The sequence below is a fragment of the Scyliorhinus torazame genome, chromosome 11, assembly GCF_047496885.1.
Source record: "Scyliorhinus torazame isolate Kashiwa2021f chromosome 11, sScyTor2.1, whole genome shotgun sequence".
Taxonomy (NCBI): domain Eukaryota; kingdom Metazoa; phylum Chordata; class Chondrichthyes; order Carcharhiniformes; family Scyliorhinidae; genus Scyliorhinus; species Scyliorhinus torazame.
This window is the reverse complement of record NC_092717.1, coordinates 164,136,391-164,158,634: the sequence shown is the minus strand read 5'-3', so window position 1 is coordinate 164,158,634 and position 22,244 is coordinate 164,136,391. Positions and strand designations below refer to the sequence as shown.

At 44.0% G+C, this 22,244-nt stretch overlaps 1 protein-coding gene across 2 annotated transcripts in view; it reads left to right on the top strand.

The window, feature by feature from the left end:
* Positions 1-22,244, top strand: part of rmdn1 (regulator of microtubule dynamics 1) — a 59,651-nt gene that overhangs the window by 25,221 nt on the left and 12,186 nt on the right. Inside the window, exons 3-7 of one of the 2 annotated variants that reach the window (XM_072467957.1) lie at positions 3,338-3,425; positions 9,017-9,176; positions 9,252-9,341; positions 15,834-15,889; positions 17,787-17,874. In XM_072467957.1, coding sequence (XP_072324058.1) covers positions 3,338-3,425; positions 9,017-9,176; positions 9,252-9,341; positions 15,834-15,889; positions 17,787-17,874 — 482 coding nt within the window. The remainder of the gene's footprint in view (positions 1-3,337; positions 3,426-9,016; positions 9,177-9,251; positions 9,342-15,833; positions 15,890-17,786; positions 17,875-22,244) is intronic. The other variant, XM_072467958.1, reaches the window with a different exon arrangement.

Here is a 22,244-nt window from a genome sequence, read left to right as displayed (position 1 = left end):
ATCACAAAGTGCTATAATTATGTGATACTTTGTCACAAAAACTTTCAGATCTGTTTGTCTTGGGCCCTGAAAGTACGACACCAAGCCACATAAGGAGATGTCAGGTCAAAAGACCAAAGGTTTGGTCAAAGTGGTAGGTTTTAAGGAGTGCCTTAAAGGAGTAAAGCGCGATAGAGAGGTGCCGGGGACATTTTTCCAGAGCTTGGCGTCCAGGCCACTGAATTAAGAGGGTGGTGCCCAGACTAGAACTAGAGGAGTGCAAATATCTGAAGGTTTGGGGGCAGGAGTAGTTTACAGATGTAGGGAGGGGATGTGGCATTGAAGGAATTTGAAAATAAGAATTTTAAGATCAAGACCTTGCTTGACCTGTAGCCAATGTCGATCAGCAAGCACGTGGGTGATAGATGAACAGTATTTGGTGCAAGTTAAAATATGGGCAGGAGATTTGGATGTTCTCAAGTTTACAGAAGGTAGAATGTAGGAGACCAGTCGGGAGTGCATTAGAATAGCCACTTCTGGAGGTAATGAAGGCAGGAAGGGGGATTTCAGCATCAGGTGGGCAGAGTCAGGCGATGTTACAAACTGTGGGCTTAGTGATGGCACAAACATCACTGGTAAATGGAGCAAGTTGTGGAGTGAATACGAGTTATATATGCAGCAAATGATTATAATCTGGAACATACTGTTGGAATTCATGATGGAAGCAGATTCAATAGTCACTTTCAAAAGGGGATTGAATAAATACTTGTTGGGGGCAAATTTACAGAGTTATTGGAAAAACAGTGCAGTGAGACATTTCTTTCAAAGAGCTGGAACAGACATGCTGAAGTGAATGTCCTCTCTCTGTGCTATATAATTCTATGATTCTACACACACACATTTTGTGAGTCAGCTGATATGGCCGAATATAGTAGCACCACTATTCCCATCATAATGTGATTGATGGTAGAATTACCCACTTGGAAATATTACTGATGGATCTGGAGCCCTGTCCCCTAGTGGCCATATTTGGAATGTCAGGCCTGTCGGAGTTGTAAACGGGTGCGAGGGTGGATGTCTTCGCCTTCATCTCATTGACCGCTTGCAGGTGGGTTCTGTTGGAGTGGAGGTCAGCTTCTCCACCCAGTGCCTCGGTGTGGCTGGGGGATCTCATGGAACTTTTGCATCTTGAGAAAGTTAAATACATGTTAAGTTGTGCAAATGTGGGGTTCTACAAAAGATGGTGGCCTTTTTTAATAATAATCTTTATTAGTGTCACAAGTAGGCTTACAATGTCACTGCAATGAAGTTACTGTGAAAATCCCCTAGTCGCCACATTCCGGCACTTGTTTGGGGACAGGGAGGGAGAATTCAGAATGTCTAATTCACCTAACAGCATGTCTTTTGGGACTTGTGGGAGGAAACCGGAGCACCCGGAGGAAACCCAGACACAGGGAGAACTTGCAGACTCCGCATAGACAGTGACCCAAGCCAGGAATCGAACCTGGGACCCTGGCGCTGTGAAGCTATAGTGCTAACCACTGTGCTACTGTGCTGCCCACGGTAGCATAGTTACCTTTACAGATTTTAGTTATGATTTATATCTTGGAGAGTTTAGATTTCACCTTGTATGAAAAATGTAATCTTCAATGAGATTTGATTGAGAATTTGCAAACATTGAAGGGATAGGCTATCTAAGTTAGATAGGTCAGCAAGCAGCAAAGGATTTGAGTATGAGTTGCTTAGGTATAGAACCAGATTATTTGTCAGGAGATTATTTATTTTCACAGAGAGTCGTCAATCTATGGAACAAGTTGCTGGCTTGTGCAGTGAGCCCCAATTTGCTGCAGTCATTGAAAAGGGAGGTGGTGGAGTTCCTGAGGGTGGTCAAACTGATATGTGGAAGGTAGGTTGGTACTGGGTGGTGATGCAGCCCTCACAGTCATTGTGCTGGCCTAGAATTTATGTGTCACCGAGGAATTTATTCTCTTTTCCTGAGAATAGCAGTGGATTTTCTCCCAGATGATTGCATGACTGGGGTCACATGACACATAGCTTGCAACATAACGACATAGGAAAGACCTGATGGAACTGCTGGTCCATCTTGTCTTTTCATGTAAATAAAAGCAAAATGCAGTGGGTCCAGTCGATCTGAAACAAAAACAGAAAGTGCATGGAAAACGCAGCAGGCCTGGCAGCATCTGTGGAGAGAGACACAGAGTCAACATTTTGCATCCGATATGAATTTGGAACTTATATTTTCTTTTTCTAGAAACAATCTATCAACTTGTACTGCAATACTGCCATCTATTGAATGGATATAAAAATGCATGGACTAAAGTCAGTTTTGTTGACTGGGGAGAATATACATTAGAGCTAGCAAATAAGGAGGAACCACTCTTTAGAATAGTTCATTTCACTCCCTTTCTGAGCAAATACGATGGGGAAGTAGGATAACATATTTATCCTTCCATGTTATGGTCTGTTATGTAAATTCTTGCAATTCCAGAATCTTTTGACCATTCTCCCTTAAAACTGAGCAATGTGGTTGATAAATGCCTCACACTTACTACATTGCGTGGTTTTTGATCTTTAACTGACTGTGATGAAGCAGCGAATGTAGGACCACTAAAAATCAGTCGAGCTTTTGCTACAAAAGCAGCAGCTTAGCCAGAGTGTCTAGAAAAGGCAAGATGCAGAGGAGACTCATTACGAGCAGAGAAAGACAATCCACTGAAGTGGTGTTGGATATTATTTGCATTGTTCTTCTGGCAGATATAAGTTGCATTGAGTGAACCACATGAATCTGATCATAGTTAACTGTTCACTTACGGTGCAGCATTTGGTTCTAAATTTGTCTCCTGTAGTATTAACTAGGCCCACCTTCAGAAATATTGAGAAAATGCAGTTGTGGAACTCCATCTAGTTACATTTGTATAAATGGGGTTGAAAATGGTGACACAGATTGGGATCCAGAAACAATTGCTAATTCCTTTTAATGTTTACCCAGCAAAATAGAGTTCAGGAACACATCTTTTCTTTCAAAAATAGTTCAGAAAATGTCCGTATTGCAACCCGTGAGCATCATCTATGCGAACAAACCATAACTTCTTTAATGTCATCAAGAATGTGAGATGAAGTTGGCATCCGATTCTATATTCCAGCAACACACTCTCAATGTCCTTAAACTGGTGTACATACTTTATGGACCTACAGTATGGCGTTACTACTTGATGAGTTTCTCAGTCGTGTGCTTTGATAATGTATGATACTAGCAGAAATATCTGCACTTTTTAAATTGTAACATACAAATGTATGACTTTGTTTAATGCGATTCAAATATTTTTTGCATTTACAGTGGAAGAAATTATAGACCAGGCTGACTATCTTTATGGTACTGGAGAAGTGGCTAAACTGTATCACCTCCTTATTGAACACAAGAACAGGTACTCTAACACCAAAGTTATACTGGAAATATGCCAAAGTGTTGCCTGTTGTGCTGTCGTCTGTCACTCATTCACACTTGTCCAATGTCCAGTTGAAGTCAGACCTTATGATACATGAAATTCCATAAATCTTAATTCCCCCAAAGAATAAATGGGAGTTGGGGAAATGTTTATTGTACATTAGAGTAGAAGCAATTGAAGTGTTTGGCAGTGTTTTGAGGAGCCCATGGATATTCAGCAGAAATCAGACCTTGATACTTAATTGCATGCAAATACCTAAAAACCAAGTTAAATTTGCATTAATTATTGTCAGTGGGTTGTTATGAGAGGTCATCATTTGTTGACGTTTGGTGTAGAAGAGTGGGTGCTTTTGCAGGATTAATTGAAGAAATAACCTTTTGTGCTGAGAGTTGATGACTCTCGGCACAGATAGATACAAAGTAAAAATAAATACTAATACCAAAGTAAACTATTGCAGAATGAAAAATAAAAAATGCCGGAGAAACTCGGCTGGTCTGGCAGCATCTGTGGAGAGAGAAACAGAGTTAGTGTTTCAAGTCCGTATGACTTCTTCAGAGCTGAAAATACTGCTGATTCTGGACCTGCCCTTTTACCTTCCTCCCTTCATGCCACCCAAGTTCTAAAACACTTTTCTTTCAGATGAAACAGTGGCGTACTTGTCGTGACCACATCTCGAGATTACATTATAGTTGAGACTGTGGGTGCGATTCTCTGGCCGCGTTGAGCGCCTCCCGGGATTCTCCGAAGTCCCGCGTCAAGAGTCGGAACCCTGCCCCAAAAGGCACAGACTGAATGACGCTCGCGGAAGTAGGTCGTAAACCTATTTACGACCTACCTGCGCGGGATCCACCAGTCTCCCGCGATTCTGCAGTTTCTCCAGGGAGGCTGCAGCTGGGTGCCGATCAGTGCTAGTCCACACAAACATGGCACCCGGGGGTCTCCTGGGCCACCGGAGACCCCAAGGTGGCCAGGGTAAGTGCAGGGTGGTTCCCTGGCCCTCCTCCTGGAATGTGGGCACCTTGGAACTTCCATCCTGGCACTGCCAAGGTGCCCAGATGGCACTGCCAAGTCAGCAGGAGCACTGCCTGGGTGGCAGTGCAAGGGTGCCCGAGTGCCAGGGTGCCTTGGGGGGGGGGGGGGACTTGAAGAGGGGGGCCCCCAAGGACCCTATAGCGGGGTGTCCTCACTTGGGCACTACCCCCCCTATGTGTGTGGGGTGTGACATTTCCCATGGGTAGGGGGTGTGGGGGCACACATGCTCACTGAGAGATCGGGCACCCTTTCAAAATGGCGGCCCGATCTCTGATTTCAGCTCCCCAGTGCTAAAAAAAATTCTAAGTGTGAACTAAACCGGTGAGAAACTTCCCAAGACCCAAAAAAGTGACTAAATGTCATTGAATAGCGGTGGGGAATTTGCCGGCAGAAGCAGCGGGAAACTCCCTGAAAAACCCACCACAAGTTAACTTTGACATTTTGAGGGAGAATCGCACCCAATGTTTTTTCATAACTATGTCTTTGCTGGTACCTAGCACTCAGATCTTGCTAGTGCCAGGTCCAACTTTGCACATGTGTACCTACAGTTTCTCGTCCTCCTGCTCAGGGTGTAAAGCAGGGGCTGTATAAAATCAATCAAATAATTAGACAGCCGCTTTTAATTTATCTTTTTTTCAAGTGGGTGGCTGTGTTTAATATTTGGTGGGGGGGGGTGGGGGAGGCCACATTTACAGAATTTAAATTTGGGGATTCGGACAGATCTGCATTATACCAAGTTCTCGCTATAGTAGATCGAGTTACAGCAGGGTCACAATGTACTTACAGTTTGTATTCGCTGCTCAATGTGGTCTCCGCTTCGTTGGGATACCACATTCAGGTTGAGGAACTGCTTTATAGAACACCTCCATTCAATCAGCAAACCTGCCCTAAAGCGTCTGGTTTCCTGTCATTTCAGTTCAACACCTTGCTCTCAGTCTGATCTTTCTGTCTTTCACCTCTTGCAGTGTTCAGTGAAGCTCAATGTAAACCCGAGGAACCCCATTTCATTTTTCGATGAGGTACTTTACAGCCTTCTGGACTCTCAGCATTGAGTCCAACTAATTCAGATCAGAACCTCCACCCCATTTTTTGTTTCCTTTTTTTTCACTGGTTTTGTCTTTTTTATTTTTGGACAGAAGGGGTTCGTGATCCTGTTGTTCACACATTCCAGATACGTAGATAAAAGCAAATGACTGCAGATGCTGAAACATAAACAGAAAATGCTTCAGTAGGGCTGACGCTTTGACAAAGAGTCACCCAGATTCAAAATGTTAGCTCCATTCTCTCTCCACAGGTGTTGCCAGACATGCTGAGATTATCCAGCATTTTCTGTTTTTGTTTTCTTCCAGACACATCTTTAGCTTCTTTACTCATCACATTGACACTCCCTTTTGCCTTGTAACATCGACCCTCTTGTCATTTAATGGCTCCTGTCTTCCATTCTATCACAAACCTTGCCTTTTGTTCTTTTTCCTGCTTACCTTTGACTGACTTTTACTTGCTGAAAACTTATTAGATCTTCCACTTTTCCCAGATCTGATGAAAGACCATTAACCTGAGACATGAAACAGCTTACTATTTTTAGTCCAAAATTGCCCTTAGTGGTGGGTGGGGTTACTGGGTTATGGGGATAGGGTGGAGGTGTTGACCTTGGGTAGGGTGCTCTTTCCAAGAGCCGGTGCAGATTCGATGGGCCGAATAGCCTCCTTTTGCACTGTAAATTCTATGATTATTTCCTGCCGTTTCTGCTTTTATGTAAAAATGCTTACTGACTTACTGAGGTTTTCAGAAGGGTGTGAGATCACTCCATGGGTGCGATTCTCCGCTCCCGCGCCAGTTGGGAGAATCGCCTGGGTCGCCAAATTTTTCTGCGACGCCGGTCCGACGCCCTCCGCGGCATCGAGTTCCGCGCAGCGCAGGCCGGAGAATCACCCGAGACACCCAAAATGGCGATTCTCCGGCCCCCCTGCTATTCTCAGGCCCGGATGGGCCGAGCTGCCTGCCCAAAACGGCGGGTTCCCTCGGCGCCGTCCACACCTGGTCGCTGCCGGCGGGAACAGCGCGGCAATGCTGGGGGGGTGGCGAGGGGGGATCCTGCACAGGGGGGGGCCTCAAATGGTGTCTGGCCTGCGATCGGGGCCCAACAATCGTCGGGCCGTCCTCTCTGAAGGAGGACCTCCTTTCTTCCGCAGCCCCGCAAGATCCGTCAGACATCATCTTGCGGGCGGACGCGGAGAGGACGGCAACCACGCATGCGCGGGTTGGCGCCGGCCGACCCGCGCATGCGTGGGTGACGCCAGTTATGCGGCGCCGGCCGCGTCATGTATGCGGCGCCGCCTTTACGCAGCGTCAAGGCCTGGCACGTAAATGACTCGGCGCCGCTCCTAGCCCATTATCGGGCCCTGAATCGGTCGGGATAGGGGCCGTTACGTGCCGTCGTGAACCTCGATGGCGTTCATGACGGCGCAAACACTCCACCTTCATTTCGGAGAATACCACCCCATGTTTCTGTAGGGACCTGTGTATGTTGAACTAAAAATAGTCAGTTTTAACTGTGTGTTTATTTTGGCTTTCATATGCTACCAGAGGTTATGTACATAATTATTTAAATAGTGAAATATTTATTCTGCAGCTACAAAAGTAAACAATTCGAACCAACAGTCTTTGTAAATACCATTTTATTGTAATGCCTTCATAGCTCACTGTTTGGCCCATGGATGCAGTTGTATCTCCTGTCTGTTGCACTGAACTATGGAAATCATTTGAATGTTTTTTTCCAATATTTAAACCGTACATTACATTTCCAAGGAGGATTCAATTGGTGTACTATACAGTTGGATATATAAACTTTCATTCATTAATGTGAAAGATAAAGACGATTTTGCAATAGATGCTTTAAATTATATAAACAGAAGAATGCTCAAATAATTTATTGAATAAGCCACTATTGACATTGTAATAGATATGATTTGGGGCCGCTTTAGCTCACTTGGCTAGACAGTTGGTTCATGATGCAGAGTAAGGCAGCGGAGGTTCAATTCCCGTGCCGGCTGAGGTTATTGATAAAGGCCCCGCCTTCTCAAACTTGCCCCTCGTCTGAGGTGTGGTGATCCTCAGATTGAATCACCACCAGTCAGCTCTCCCCCTCAAAGGGGAAAGCAACCTATGATCATCTGGGCCTATGGTGACTGTAACTTAAGAAAAAGATATGGTGCTTTTTTCCCCACCTTCGAAAGCAATTGTTTATGTAGATAACTTTGAAAGACAGTGAAGATTTGCTGAAGCTATCTCATGACTGATTCATGACTGCGTTTTATTAACTTTAGTTTTGGATTTATTGTCACATGCACCGAGGTACAGTGAAAAGTATTGTTCTGCGTACAGTCCAGGCAGATAGTTCCATATATGAAAACACAGGACATACAATTAATACACAATGACGATATGTAGAGATGGACATCGGGTAAAGCATACATAGTGTAGTGCTACAACAGTAGAGAAGGTATGTAGAGTGATCAGTTCAGTCCATAAGAGGGTAATTCAGGAGTCTGGTAACAGCGAGAAAGAAGCTGTTTTTGAATCTGTTGATGCATGTTCTCAGAATTTTGTATCTTCTGCCCGATGGAAGAAGTTGGAAGAGAGAATAACCTGGGTGGGAAGGGTCTTTGATTATGATGCCCGCTCCTAGGCAGGAGGTGTAGACGAGTCAGTGGGGAGGGGGTGGGTTCGCGTGATGGACTGACTGTTCACGACTCTCTGTAGTTTCTTACAGACTTGGGCCGAGCAGTTGCCATACCAAGCTGTGATGCAGCCAGATAGGATGCTTTCTATGGTGCATCTGTAAAAACTAGTAAGAATCATGTGGACATGTCGAATTTCTTTAGTTTCCTCAGGAAGTATAGGCGCTATTGTGTTTTCTTGGTCGTAGCATCGACGTGGGTGGACCAGGACAGATCGTTGATGATGTGCACACCCAAGAATTTGAAGCTGTCAACCATCTCCACCTTGGCACCATTGATGCAGACAGGGGTGTGTACGACTCTTCGCATCCAGAAGTTGATGACCAGCTTTTTCGTTTTGCTGACATTGAGGGAGAGATTGTTGTCGTAACACCACTCCACTAGGTTCTCTATCTCCCTCCTGTATTCTGACTCATCGTTATTTGAGATCCGACCCACTACGGGTCTTAAAGAACTTAAAGAAAAACAGATGTATCAAAACAGTTCAGTGCACTGAAGTGCTATCATGGAGGGATAGATTTTGACTTCCTGCTACAAGTTCTTGATCATGGCTCAAACCATGGTAGAGATTGGGATGCCAGGCAGTGACTAAATGTTTGTTCAGAGAAATTGTGTACAAATTGCAGACCAACTCAAACTAAGCACAATTAGCCTATTAAAGTGTAACATTAGTCTCAGAATAATGAATTTGATTTCCCACATAGAACATGGTCCTTGACCTAAAGATGTAGGGGGAAAAAAAGATTGGAAGAAGGAAGTTTGTCTGTTTGCAAAACTGAAGTCCCGTGTTTTATCTAGTACGAATGGTGAGATTCTGTGGCGCCTAGCTCGTGCATCACGTGATTTGGCTCAACTGGAAAATACCCCCGCAGAACAGAAGAAGCAACTGACATATGAAGCTTTGGAATTTGCTGAAAAGGCACTGGAGAAAAATGAATTCAGCTTTGCGGCTCATAAGGTAATGCATATTATTTTGTCATTTTTCTTTCAATTTTCTGCCAGTTTGTGACCTAATTTTTCTTAATCTGTATAGTGGTATGCTATATGCATCAGTGATGTTGGAGACTACGAGGGCACCAAGGCTAAGATTGCAAATGCCTATGTCATTAAAGAACATTTTCAGGTAAAGTAGCAGCCAAAGAATATGACAATTTCCAGTTGTGCAATATCACCACATTTATTTTCATGTGTTATTTGTGAAAGGTCACGCTGCTTCTATTAAAGGTAAGATTGAGAAACCCAATTTAGATAAATTGGGGTTGGAATTAAGAATAAGTGCAGTGAAAAGGCAAAGTAGTTAAAAATATTAAGTTGAAGATGTACCTTAGGGCAGATGTGAGAAAGGTCAAAAAGGGTAATAAAGTACAGTGGGGGGGGGAAATAGATCGGAAGAAGTTATTGAATAATGTGAATGGGTCAGAATTGCAATTTGTATTTGCAAATACCCAAAACATGAGAAATGGAGAAATTAGAGGCACTTAACGAAGGGAGATTGTACATTGTTGACAGGAACATGACTACAGTTGAGATAGATCTGGGAGCTGAATATTTCTAGATGCAAAATATTTAGAAAAGATGGTTGGGGTGAGCTTGTTAATTATGGACTGTGACATAGGTTTAGAAAGGAAAGATTTTGTCAATGGCACTTACATGTGAATTGAGTTACTGAATGATAGATGCTGATCAGTCTTCCATGGACTTTGCACTCCAGAAATAAGTGTAATTTTCAGGTGAATTGGTGTGGGAGACTGAGCAATCATTAGGCCTTGCTGTTTTCTTAATTAGTATATTGTGTGGAGCTTGTGGTGCAACAGGAGCACATAATCACAATTATTGTCACAAGTAGGCTTACATTAACATTGCAATGAAGTTACTGTGAAAATCCTCAAGTTGCCACACTCCGGCGCCTGTTCGGGTACACGGAGAATTCAGAATATCCAATTCCCCTAACAAGCACATCTTTTGGACATGTGGGGGGAAACCGGAACACCCGGAGGAAACCCACGCAGATACAGGGAGAACATGCAGACAGTGACCCAAGTGGGAATCGAACCTGGGATCCTGGCGCTGTGAAGCAACAGTGCTAACCACTGTGCTACCGACTCCACATCAGAACGTTGTGTGTTCATATCATATCAGGCTCAGAGCAGCTGGGATATTCTGATTAGTCGAGAAAGTTGGTGGCTGAGTGGCAATATCACTGCACTGGTAATCCAGAGTTCCAGACTGATGCTCTGGAGAAACAAATATAAAACCCACTTGTCGAATTTAGATTACATTAATTTAAAATATCTGCAATTGAAAACTAGTCGAGTCTCCGTAATGGTGACTCGTCATAGATGATGGATTTGAAATCCATTGGGCTTTCCCTACCTAGGTTTAAATCCTGCTGACAACGCTTCTCATAATTCCTGATTTTAATCACGTGCCTACAGAATTAATTATTGGTTAAATGGAGTGAAAAGCTACCCCTAAAGGAGGATGCAGACCTAGCCCTAGAATATGAAGCAGGACAAGTAAGAAACTTGAAGGGAAGAACATGTGATCTTGGGCGGGATTCTCCGATCCTCCACCGGGCCGGTGCATCGGCGGGGGGCGGCGTGAATCCCGCCCCGACGCCGGCTGCCGGTTTCTCCGGCGCCGGTTTTTCAGCGGGGGCAGGAATCGCGTCGCGCCGGTCGGGGGCCGTTGGCAGTGGCCTCCCCCGGCAATCATCTGCTCCACGATGGGCCGAGTTGCAGCCTGTTTTCGGCCAGGCCCGCCGGCGTAAATCAACCAAGGTCCTTACCGGCAGGACCTGGCTCTGCGGGCGGCCTGCGGAGTCCTCGGGGTGGGGGGAGGGGGGGGCCTGGCCACGGGAGGTGCCCCCACGGTGGCCTGGCCCGCGATCGGGGCCCATCGATCCGCAGGTGGGCCTGTGCTGTGGGGGCACTCTTTCCCTCCGAGCCGGCCGCTGTAACAGTCCGCCATGGGCGGCGTGGAGAAGAACCCCCCTGCGCATGCGCTGTGATCACGGCAGCACACGCTGGCTCTCCCGGGCATGCGGCAACTCGCGCCGGGCGGCGGAGGCCCTTCGGCGCCAGTTGGCACGGCGCCAACCCCGCTGGCGCCGGCCTAGCCCCTGAAGGTGGCGAGGATACCGCACCCAGTGGTTCACGCCACTCCTCGGCGCCGGTACGGCCCGCCCGCCGGTTAAGGGCAAATCCTGGCCCTTATCTTCATTAGGCTCATCTTACAAAATGGACAAAGAACAATAGTAACCAATATAAATGTGATGAACTCAATAATTTAAATCAGCCCAGCAGGATATAAGGGGGAGCTATCCCAGATTAATTGGTGGTAAAAATAGCTAATTAAATGATGGGCCAACAATAAGAAATATTTAAATATTGAAGTGGACATGAGCAGTTTGAATATGTTCCAACTAGGAGTGAATGAAATGTGACCAAGTCAGTGGTTCTATGAATAAATAATGAAGAAAGGGAAAATTGGGAAGTTTTCAGACTGGGTATAAAAAAGACCACTGGTCAATATAAAAAGATATAGAAAAGGCTTTAATAAATATAAGTAAATGGTTAATCAATAAATGGGTGTATTTCAAACAAGAGTAAAGGAATATCCGTCATAAGTAATTCACTTCAGATCTGATATGGAGATGCCGGCGTTGGACTGGGGTGGGCACAGTAAGAAGTCTTACAACACCAGGTTAAAGTCCCAACAGGTTTGTTTCGAATCACTAGCTTTCGGAGCGCAGCTCCTTCCTCAGGTGAATGAAGAGGTGGGTTTCAGAAACTCATATATAGACAAAGTCAATGATGCAAGACGATACTTTGAATGCGAGTCTTTGCAGGTAATTAAGTCTTTACAGGTCCAGACGGAGCGACTGGAGAGAGGGATAATCTCAGGTTAAAGAGGTGTGAATTGTCTCAAGCCAGGACAGTTGGGTAGGATTTTGCAAGCCCAGGCCAGAAAGTGGGGGGTGAATGCAATACGACATGAATCCAAGGTCCCGATTGAGGCCGTACTCATGTGTGCAGCCTTGTTTTTCACCAAATTCAATTTTATTTCCTTTCGCAAATCATTAGCGTTTATGAGATAACCTCAGTAATTTCCATTTATCCTCTTCTCGATTGCTATCTGTCTTGATGGGAACCTTGTGGGGCAGGATGATGGTCTGATCTCACATTTAACGATTCTGATTGAATGTTTTGCTGTTGCTGACCAGATTGTCATTTTTGCTTTTTTCAAAAATAGACATGGCTCTTCAGTGAAATTGTTTATAATCATAGCAAGTTGGACATAGAATGTATTAATCTGCTGTTGAGGAGAAGCTGATTTTAAGCTATTTCAACCCTTTAAGACGATAAAGTTTAATTGTTGTGATTAAACACAGCCGAGATCAGCAGCAATACAGTTTGGTGAATGAAACTGGAAGATCCTTGCAAATGTTTGACTCTCAGTCAGCCTTAGATGAGTGTCTTTCTTTCTCTGTATATCTTTCTTTCTCTATATATACCATTGAAATGTCTGAACTGAAAGAATGCTTTTAAATCGATAGGTGATCAAACACCAGATAATTATCAAATGCAACTGATCCATGTATATTATCTAGTTCTATAATATATCTCAAATTTATCTGTAAGGGTTATGCCCTCTGTGCGTTTGTTGCAACAGAATTGTCTCTTGTTTCGACATAAAACTGATTTATAATTTTGTTCTAAATACCACGGGGGTGGGGGGGTGGGGGGGGGTGGTGGTTTAGCTCACTTGGCGATGCAGAGCAAGGCTAACAGTACGGGTTCAATTCCCATACTGGCTGAGGTTAGTCATGACCTTGCCTTCTCAACCTTGTCCTTCTCCTGAGGTGTCGTGATTATCGGGTTAAATCACCACCGCCAGTCAGCTCTCCCCCTCAAAGCGGAAAGCAGCCTATGGTCACCTGGGACTATGGCGACTTTATCTTAAATAGCACAAGGTGGAAATCTCTCCCTTCCCTCACCCACCCCACTTGGTCAGAGTTCTAAATTAAGTTTAGTTTTGGATATGGTATATTTACTGGTTGAGTGATTTCAAATGTGGACTGATTGGCTCAGTTGGACCATGAGAAAGGTGATTGTGAAGTAATCCATTTTGGAGCCATGCTTCATGTGCCAATTAGACACCATAGAAAGATCAAAAAACCTGCCACTGGACAGTTTGTAAATTGAACTCACTTGACAACAAATTAGCCTCAACCTCAAACAATGAAATACTCTTTATGCAAAAAAAAATCTGGCACCTGATCATTTGTTCAGTCTTTACACGGCCAGTAAGAATACTTTATCTACATCTTCAGATATATTATTGAATTCTTCAGGCTCACCCTGATGTTACATGCGATGGGTGGTCCCGTTCCTGAGGCTGAAGTGATAGTTAAGAACGCTGCAGATCAAATGATTGTGCCATGGGGCCGAATTTCTTAAGGATGGGGCAAGGGCAGAGATAGAACAATCTTTCCTGCATTGGCAGAAAACCCTTCCCTTATTCCATAACTGGAGAGCTGGTTGGCAGTTAGTGAGCTCTGCTCTCCGTCCAATCTCTGAGGAAACTCTTCCTGGCTGAAGTCAAAATCAAATGACATTCTAGGTGAACAGCTTGGCAGAAAACACAAATTGAAAATCTTGGCAGTTCTTGACATAACTATTTTGCAGTCATTTTTAAGAAAATGAGTTTGGGATGTATATGTGCATAAATCATTGAAGGTGGAAGGATAGGTTGAGAGTGCAATGAGTATCCAAAGCTTTATTAATAAGAGGAAAGTGTATAAGAGAAATAAAGTGACATATAAAATGCTGGCTCGGGCTCAACTGGAGTATTGCATCCAGTTTTGGGCACAATACTTCAGGAAAATTGTGAACGTATTAGCCTGAGTGTGGAAAGGTTTCATGAAAATGGTTCCAAGCATGAGGAACTTCAGTTACATAGAGACTTTGAGAAGAGAAGAATGAGAGGAGATTTGATAAAGATATTCAAATTCCTGAGGGATCTGGACAGAATAGATAGGGAGATTTCCACTGGTGGAAAGATCGAGAATGAAAGGGCACAGATTTAAGGTAGTTGGTAAAAGGAGAAGCCTATTCATGCAGTGGGTGGTTCAGATCGGGAACCATTTGCCTGAAAGTGTGGTGGAGGCAGCCAGAAACAGTGAGAGAAAGCATGGGCCCTGGTGATTCTCCTGTTTCCAGGCCCCTTATCAACCTGGTTAACTCCTCACCAATATGACATCTGGCACATTCTGCTCAGAAGTGGGTGGATGTGTCGCAAACTCCAGTTTGGTACTTTAAGGGGCTGGGGAGCACCCCTCCAATTTTGCACAGGAATCTGGTTTTTTCTGTTTGTGAATCTTGCTAACTGCCGTTTGGTGTCAGAAATCCTTACATAACAACGTTGACTACAATGAAAATCTCTTTTGTGAGATTGTGAAAGGCACTTTATAAGCTAACCGGCAGGCCAAGTGGAATCAAGACCACACTGTCGAAGGAGATAGGAAGGAGGAGATAGGAAGGAGGGCCACGCCATCGGGGGTGGAAATTAGGAAGGAGGGCCACACCATCGGGGGAGGGGATTAGGAAGGAGGGCCACACCATCGAGGGAGGGGATTCGGAAGGAGGGCCACACCATCGAGGGAGGGGATTAGGAAGGAGGGCCACTCCAATGAGGGAAGAGGTTAGGGAGGAAGGAAACACTTTCGAGGGAGGAGGATAGGAATTAGGCCACACCGTGCAGGGAGGAAGGCCACTCCAATGAGGGAGGGGGTTAGGAAGAAGTGCAACACTGTCAAGGAAGGAGAGCCACACTGTTGAGGGCAGAGGTTAGGAAAGAGGGCCACATCACCGTGGGAGGAGGTTGGAATGGGGACAAACCATCAAGGGAGGTGGAAGGGAAGTTTGGTCATGAACCACCAATATTCACACTCGTGAAGCAGGAATTCCTTATGTAGGATCTAGCGGTAGAATTAACACAAAGGCACTAGGGGCTTTATCTTAACTTGTTCTGGAGCCAGGTCTGAAGAAGATCTGCTCCTCAGCTCAACAGAAACCAGCCCCTAAACTGTGGGGAATTTAGCATATCCTTTAGAACAACATCAGTCATTGGCCAAGTAACCTCGCAATCAAGATGGTCTACATGTCAGATTGGCTCCTTTGGACACTGCCAGAGCAGGCCTGCTGTTGTTCGGGCAGTGAGCCTGGGTTTCCCTAGAGCAAGAGCCCTGGTAGTTTTTGTAACCTCCTCCACCAGGCCCTGTGAGCCGGTTCAATAGGGGGCATTCAAGAGGGAATTGGATTATTATCTGAAATGGAAGAATGTGCAAGATTACGGGGTGAAGGCAGGGGAGCAGCATTAGGATTAGAATTGCTAATTTGGAGAGCTAGCAGACAAAATGGGCCGAATGGCCTCCTCTACTGTAATAATTCTGTGATTCTGTGGAAAAGCATGTTGAGTGTAGCGGCTGTGTAATAAAACGAAGGCCATTTCCTCCCTGCTGTCTTTCTGACATTCAGCTATATACATGGAGGAATTGTGAAAATGTTGATGGTGGAACAATTATTTGAAATCCTTTTCTTTTCTCTTTCAGAAAGCCATTGAACTTAATCCTAAAGACGCAACATCAATTCATTTGATGGGATTATGGTAATAACTTTAGCATGTGTGGTAAATCTTTAGTTCTACTTATAGGAGTTTGTCTCTGTTATTTTAACAATCTGTAAACAAGTATGAAAACTTATCAGTGAGACCTGAGTATCTAATCTTGCTGCTTTTAGACATCTTGTTGCACCATTCTATTTCAGAACATGGACTAAATTAAATGGTTTCATCTCTTCTTTATTTGTAGTGACCTTCCATGCACTCTCCAGTTAGAAATTAATTGAGAAGCCTGTTGAACACTAATGGTCAACTCTAACTCAGCACTGCTGTTGAGTGTAATTTGTGGTGTGGCTGTGTGGTGTGTTACTTCATAGATAATCCCTGCAGTGCAGAAGGTGGCCATTTGGCCCATCGAGTCTGCACCGACCCCTGAAAGAACTCCCTACCTAGGCCCACTCCCCCATCCTACCTCTACAGCCCCATGACCCCACCTCTAACCCTTGCACACTAAGGACTAATTTAGCACCTTACCTGCACATATTTGGACTGTGGGAGGAAACCAGAGCATCCGGAGGAAACCCACTGATGGATCTGTATTTTTTTTTTTTTTAAATTAGAGTACCCAATTCATTTTTTCCAATTAAGGGGCAATTTAGCGTGGCCAATCCACCTAGCCTGCACATCTTTGTGTTTTGGGTGCGAAACAGATGCAAACACAGGGAGAATGTACAAACTCCACACGGACAGTGACCCAGAGCCGGTATCGAATCTGGGACCTCGGGGCAGTGAGGCAACAGGGCTAACCCACTGCGCCACCATGCTGCCCTTTGTTAATATATTTATGTGTCGCCGCACTATATATTAATCTTACAGTACTCGAGACTGAGCTTCTTGGGTGAAGTCAAGTATATCATTATTTATGTCAGTTTCACAGTCTATTGATCAAGTCAAATTTTATACAAATACAGAATCTAAAAAGTTGTTTGTCCAACGCAAATACAGATGGTTGAGTTGAATTCAAGATACAGTTCAGTTCTAGGTAATTTCTTCAGATCAAAATGCACGATACAAAAATGAAACAAAAGTAAAAAGCTGTTTGCAAAGCAAAGTCGAAATAGGTTTCAAAGGTTAGGTTAAAATGAATTCAGAGAGCGTGCAATGGTTTTCTCACGGTCTCTTGAATAAATCATAATCTTTTTAGACTCCGTCCCCTTTCTGACTGTGATTGGGTTAAAATAATTATTATTCATACAATTGACCAAAATGTCTGTCTATCAAGTTTTAAAAGATAATATGGCATGGAAAAACTTCTCTATGTTTCTCTAATATGATGTGATCGGACCACCTGTTTTCCCACCATATTCTCGAACGCTGGGATGTTTGCCCAGTAATGATAACAATGAGTCTATTCTGCAATGTGGATAGTCAGTTCGAATACTGACTTCCTTATCAGATCTTTTCTCATGCTCTCAGCATTTTCTGCTGTCCTGGTTTATTATATGATTTTTAATAGTATAATGTCACTAAATAATTTCTTCCCTTAAACCTTTATTACCTGTAATAAAGTAGGTTTCTATCACCCACCCAGACATGGGGTGAACATGCAAACTCCACACAGTCAATGACCCAAGGCCGGAATTGAACCCAGGTCCCTGCCGCTGTGTGTAGTGCCAATCACTGTGCCACTGTGGTGTGTAGTGCTAACCACTGTGCCACCATGGTGTGTAGTGCTAACCACTGTGCCACCCTGCCACACCGACGAGGAGAGGAGTAGTTAAAGTTGCTCATATCCTGACCATGTGAATGGTGCAGACTACTGATTCTACATTTATTGGCATAGTGAATGACCAGCAAAATAAAGATTGTTTGTAGTCCTTTAATCAGATGATACTAAATTTCTAATCGTAACATGTTTAATTCATTCACATTTATTTCTCTCTAGGTGTTTCACATTTGCAGAATTGCCCTGGGTCCAACAGAAAATAGCTGCTATGTTTTTTGCGACACCACCAAGATCCACTTATGAAGAGGTAATGTAAACCAATAACTCCACTGATTTCTGTAGGTCACTGTGAAATTGCCAACATTTATTTATTGGTCATCTACAAGTTGTTGCTTTTTGATAACCGATTCTATTTCCTTCCTAATTTGTTTTTTTGTTGAGCCACAAATACAGTTGTGAGCTGTTCCCAGGCTTGACATAATGGACTGAGAACATTATTAGAGGAAGTACAGGTGACCTGGTGATGTCCTGAAGTGATCTTTCTTTATGGTGATATACCTGAGATTAGGGTTTTAGAAATGGGAAGGGACTGTGAATCGATTTCGTCACCCATCTCTTTATGATAAGACCATAAGATATAAGAGCAGAAATAAGCCACTCGGCCCATCAAGTCTGCTCCGCCATTCAATCATGGCTGATATTTTTCTCATCCCCCTTCTCCTACCTTCTCCCCATAATCCCTGATCCCCTTATTGATCAAAAACCTATCAATCTCTGTCTTAAAGACACTCAGTGATTTGGCCTCCACAGCCTTCTGCGGCAAAGAGTTCCACAGATTCACCACCCTCTGGCTGAAGAAATTGCTTCTCATCTCTGTTTTAAAGGATCGTCCCTTTAGTCTGAGATTGTGTCCTCTGCTTCTAGTTATTCCTACAAGTGGAAACATCCTTTCCATGTCCACGCTATCCAGGCCACGCAGTATCCTGTAAGTATCAATAAGATCCCTCCTCATCCTTCTAAACTCCAACAAGTACAGACCCAGAGTCCTCAACCGTTCCTCATACGACAAGCTCTTCATTCCAGGGATCATTCTTGTGAACCTCCTCTGGACCCTTTCCAAGGCCAGCACATCCTTCCTCAGATACAGGGCCCAAAGCTGCTCATAATACTCCAAATGGGGTCTGACCAGAACCTTATATAGCCTAAGAAGTACATCCCTGGTCTTGTATTCTAGCCCTCTCGACATGAATGCTGACATTGCATTTGCCTTCCTAACTGCCAACTGAATGTGAACCTTAAGAGAATCTTGAACTAGGATTCCTAAGTCCCTTTGTGCTTCTGGTTTCCTAAGCATCTTCTCATTTAGAAAATAGTCTGTGCCTCCATTTCTCCATCCAAAGTGCATAACCTCACACTTTTCCACATTGTATTCCATCTGTCACTTCTTTGCCCACTCTCCAAGCCTGTCCAAGTCCTTCTGCAGCCCAGCTGATTCCTCAATATATAACCTGCCCCTCTACAGATCTTGGTATCATTTGCAATCTTCGTATCAGTGCCTTCAGTTCCTCCCTCCAGATCATTATTGTGACTGCCTTCTGCCAGTCAGCCAAGCCTCTTTCCATGCCAGGATCATGCCCTTAGCACAATGGACTCTTAACTTATTTACCAGTCTCCTATGCGTCACCTTGTCAAAGGCCTTCTGGAAATCTAAATAAATCATGTCCACTGGTTCTCCTTTGTCTAACTCCCTTGTTACCTCCTCATAGAACTCTTAACAGATTTGTCAGACATGAACTCCCGTTGACGAAGCCGTGCTGGCTCAGTCCTATTTTATCATGCACTTTCAAGTATTCCACAATCTCATCTTTAATAATGGACTCTAAAATCTTACGAATGACCGAAGTCAGGCTAACCGGCCTATAATTTCCTGTCTTCTGCCTTCCTCCCTTCTTAAACAGCGGTGTTACATTAGCCACTTTCCAGTCCTCTGGGACCCTTCCTGCCTTCAGTGATTCCTGAAAGATCACCACCAATCTCCTCGGCTATCTCTTTTAAAACCCTGGGGTGTAGTCTGTCCGGTCCAGGTGATTTATCCACCTTCAGACCTTGCAGTTTCCTCAAAACCTTCTCCTTAGTAATGGTCACTGCACTCACCTCTGCCCCCGATTCTCCTGGAGCTCTGGCATCCCACTGGTGTCTTCCACCGTGAAGACTGATGCAAAGTAACTATTCAGTTCATCTGCCATTTCTTTGTTTCCTATTATTACTTCTCCAGCCACATTTTCCAGTGGTGCAATGTCTATTTTTGCCTCTCTCTTATATATTTATATCTTATATCTTTTATAAATTGAAAAAAACTCTGTCTATCTTCCTTTATATTACTAGCTAGCTTGCGCTCATACATCATCTTCTCCTTCTTTATTGCTTTTAAAGGCTTCCCACTAATGCTCGCCACTTTGTATGCTTTTTCTTTAGCTTTTATGCTGTCCATGACTTCCCTCGTCAGCCATGGATGCACCATCCTCCCCTTAGCATGTTTCCTCCTCCTTGGGATGAATTTCTGATGTACCTCCTGAATAACCCCCCAAAACTCCTGCCATTGCTGTTCCACTGTCTTCCCTGCTAGGCTCCTTTTCCAATCAACTCTGGCCAGCTCCTCCCTCGTGTCTTTGTAGTTACCCTTATTTTAATTGTAATACCATTACATCTGATTGCAGCTTCTCCCTCTCAAACTGCAGAGTGAATTCTATCATATTGTGGTTATTGCTCCCTAAGAATCCCTTCACCTTAAGTTTCCTTATAAAGTCTGCCTCATTACACATCACCAAATCCAGAATTGCCTGTTCCCGAGTAGGCTCTGTCACAAGCTGCTCCAAAAGACCATCTCTTAGACATTCCACAAATTCCTTTTCTTGGGATCCACTACCAACCTGATTTTCCCAGTCCACCTGCATATTGAAGTCCCCCATGATTATTGTAATATTGCCTTTTTTACATGCCTTTTCTATCTCCTGATTTATTTTCTGCCCCACATCCTGACCACTGCTAGGGGGCCTGTACATAACTCCCATCAGCGTCTTTTTACCTTTGCGATTCCTCAACTCTACCCACAGAGATTTTATGCCTTCTGATCCTATATCGCTCCTTGGTATTGATTTAACTTCATTCCTTACTAGCAACGCAACCCCATCTGCCTGCCCTTTCGATAGAACACATATCCTTGGATATTTAGATCCCAGCCCTGATCCCCTTGCAGCCACGTCTCTGTGATGCCCACAACATCGTACCGGCCAATTTCAATTTGCGCAATAAGCTCATTTACCTTGTTCCGTATACTGCGCGCAGTTAGGTACAACACCCTCAATCCTGCATTGATCACCTCCCTTTTCACACTTGCCACCTTTTTTGCTCGGCCTGAGGGTGATGTTGTTCTTTAATTTTGGTTCTCTATTTCCCCTTCAGTTATTACACCTCATTGTTGTTTCTCGTCATAGCCTCTCTCTTGGTGCATTGGGACCATGGCCGGAATTATCCGATCGTTCACTGGTGGTGGGATTCTCTGGACCTGCCGGCAGCACACCCCTGTCCGCAGGTTTCTCGGCAGCGTGGGGTGGTTGCAATGGGAAGCCTCGTTGACAACGGCAGGAATAGAGAATCCCGCCTCCAGCAAATGGAGCCCTGCCTCCCACCACTGAGAAACATGCTGCTGAGGGACTGGGGAATCCCATCCAAGATTCATATCTACCCATGGAAAAAGCATTCAAACAGCATTCTTTTTCAAGAATTGTATAACCCTTAAATCATTTGAATTGAGCTGTCTTCTCTTAATTCCTTCCCATCCACTACTGAATAAAAGCTTGATCACAGATCAATAAGCAGTTCCTTTATCATCTGGTGGCAGCAGCAGCAGCATTATAGTTGTGGTTCTCCTCGTCGGAAAAGACCTTAAAGCTTTTTCATCTTGTTACCCATCAGTTTAATCCTTTAAGCCTATGCCAACGTGTAACTTTCAATCTCTTACAAATGTACAAGTTGAAGATTGTCATCTTCAATCATTGTGTTTTTTGTATTTTAGGTACTTCAAAAATTATTTGTTAGAATGTTAATTTTATTAAAACTTCATTTTCTGCACATTTCCTTACCATTGATTTCCTGAAATAAAATCTGGATTTTACTACCAGGAAACATTGGAATAAGCTGGGGCTTCCTTATGTCGGAGAGAGCAGACTGAGAGGCGACTGGGGGTCTTTCAAATGATGAGGGGGTTTGATAGGGTAAATGTAGAAAAGATGTTTCCACTTATAGGGGAATCCAAAATCAATGCCCATAAATAGAAGATTTCATGATGATATAGCACAGAAGGAGGCTATTTTGCCCGTGTGTCTATTCTGGCTCTTTGTAGAGTAAGTATGCTAGTCCCATTTGCCTGATCCTTCCCAATAGCCCCACAGATTTTCGCTGTCAAGTACTAGGCCTTTTGTAAGTTACTGCTGAACAACTTCCAACACCTTACTTGATTCCAGATCACAACACCTCATTGTAAAAAATAAGTTTCCTCATGTCACCTCTGGCTCTTTTGCCAATTACCTTAATTCTTCTGGTTACAGATCCTTTTACTGCTGCAAATAATTTCTCCTTATTCTATGAAATGCGATAATGATTTTTGAATGCCTTCTG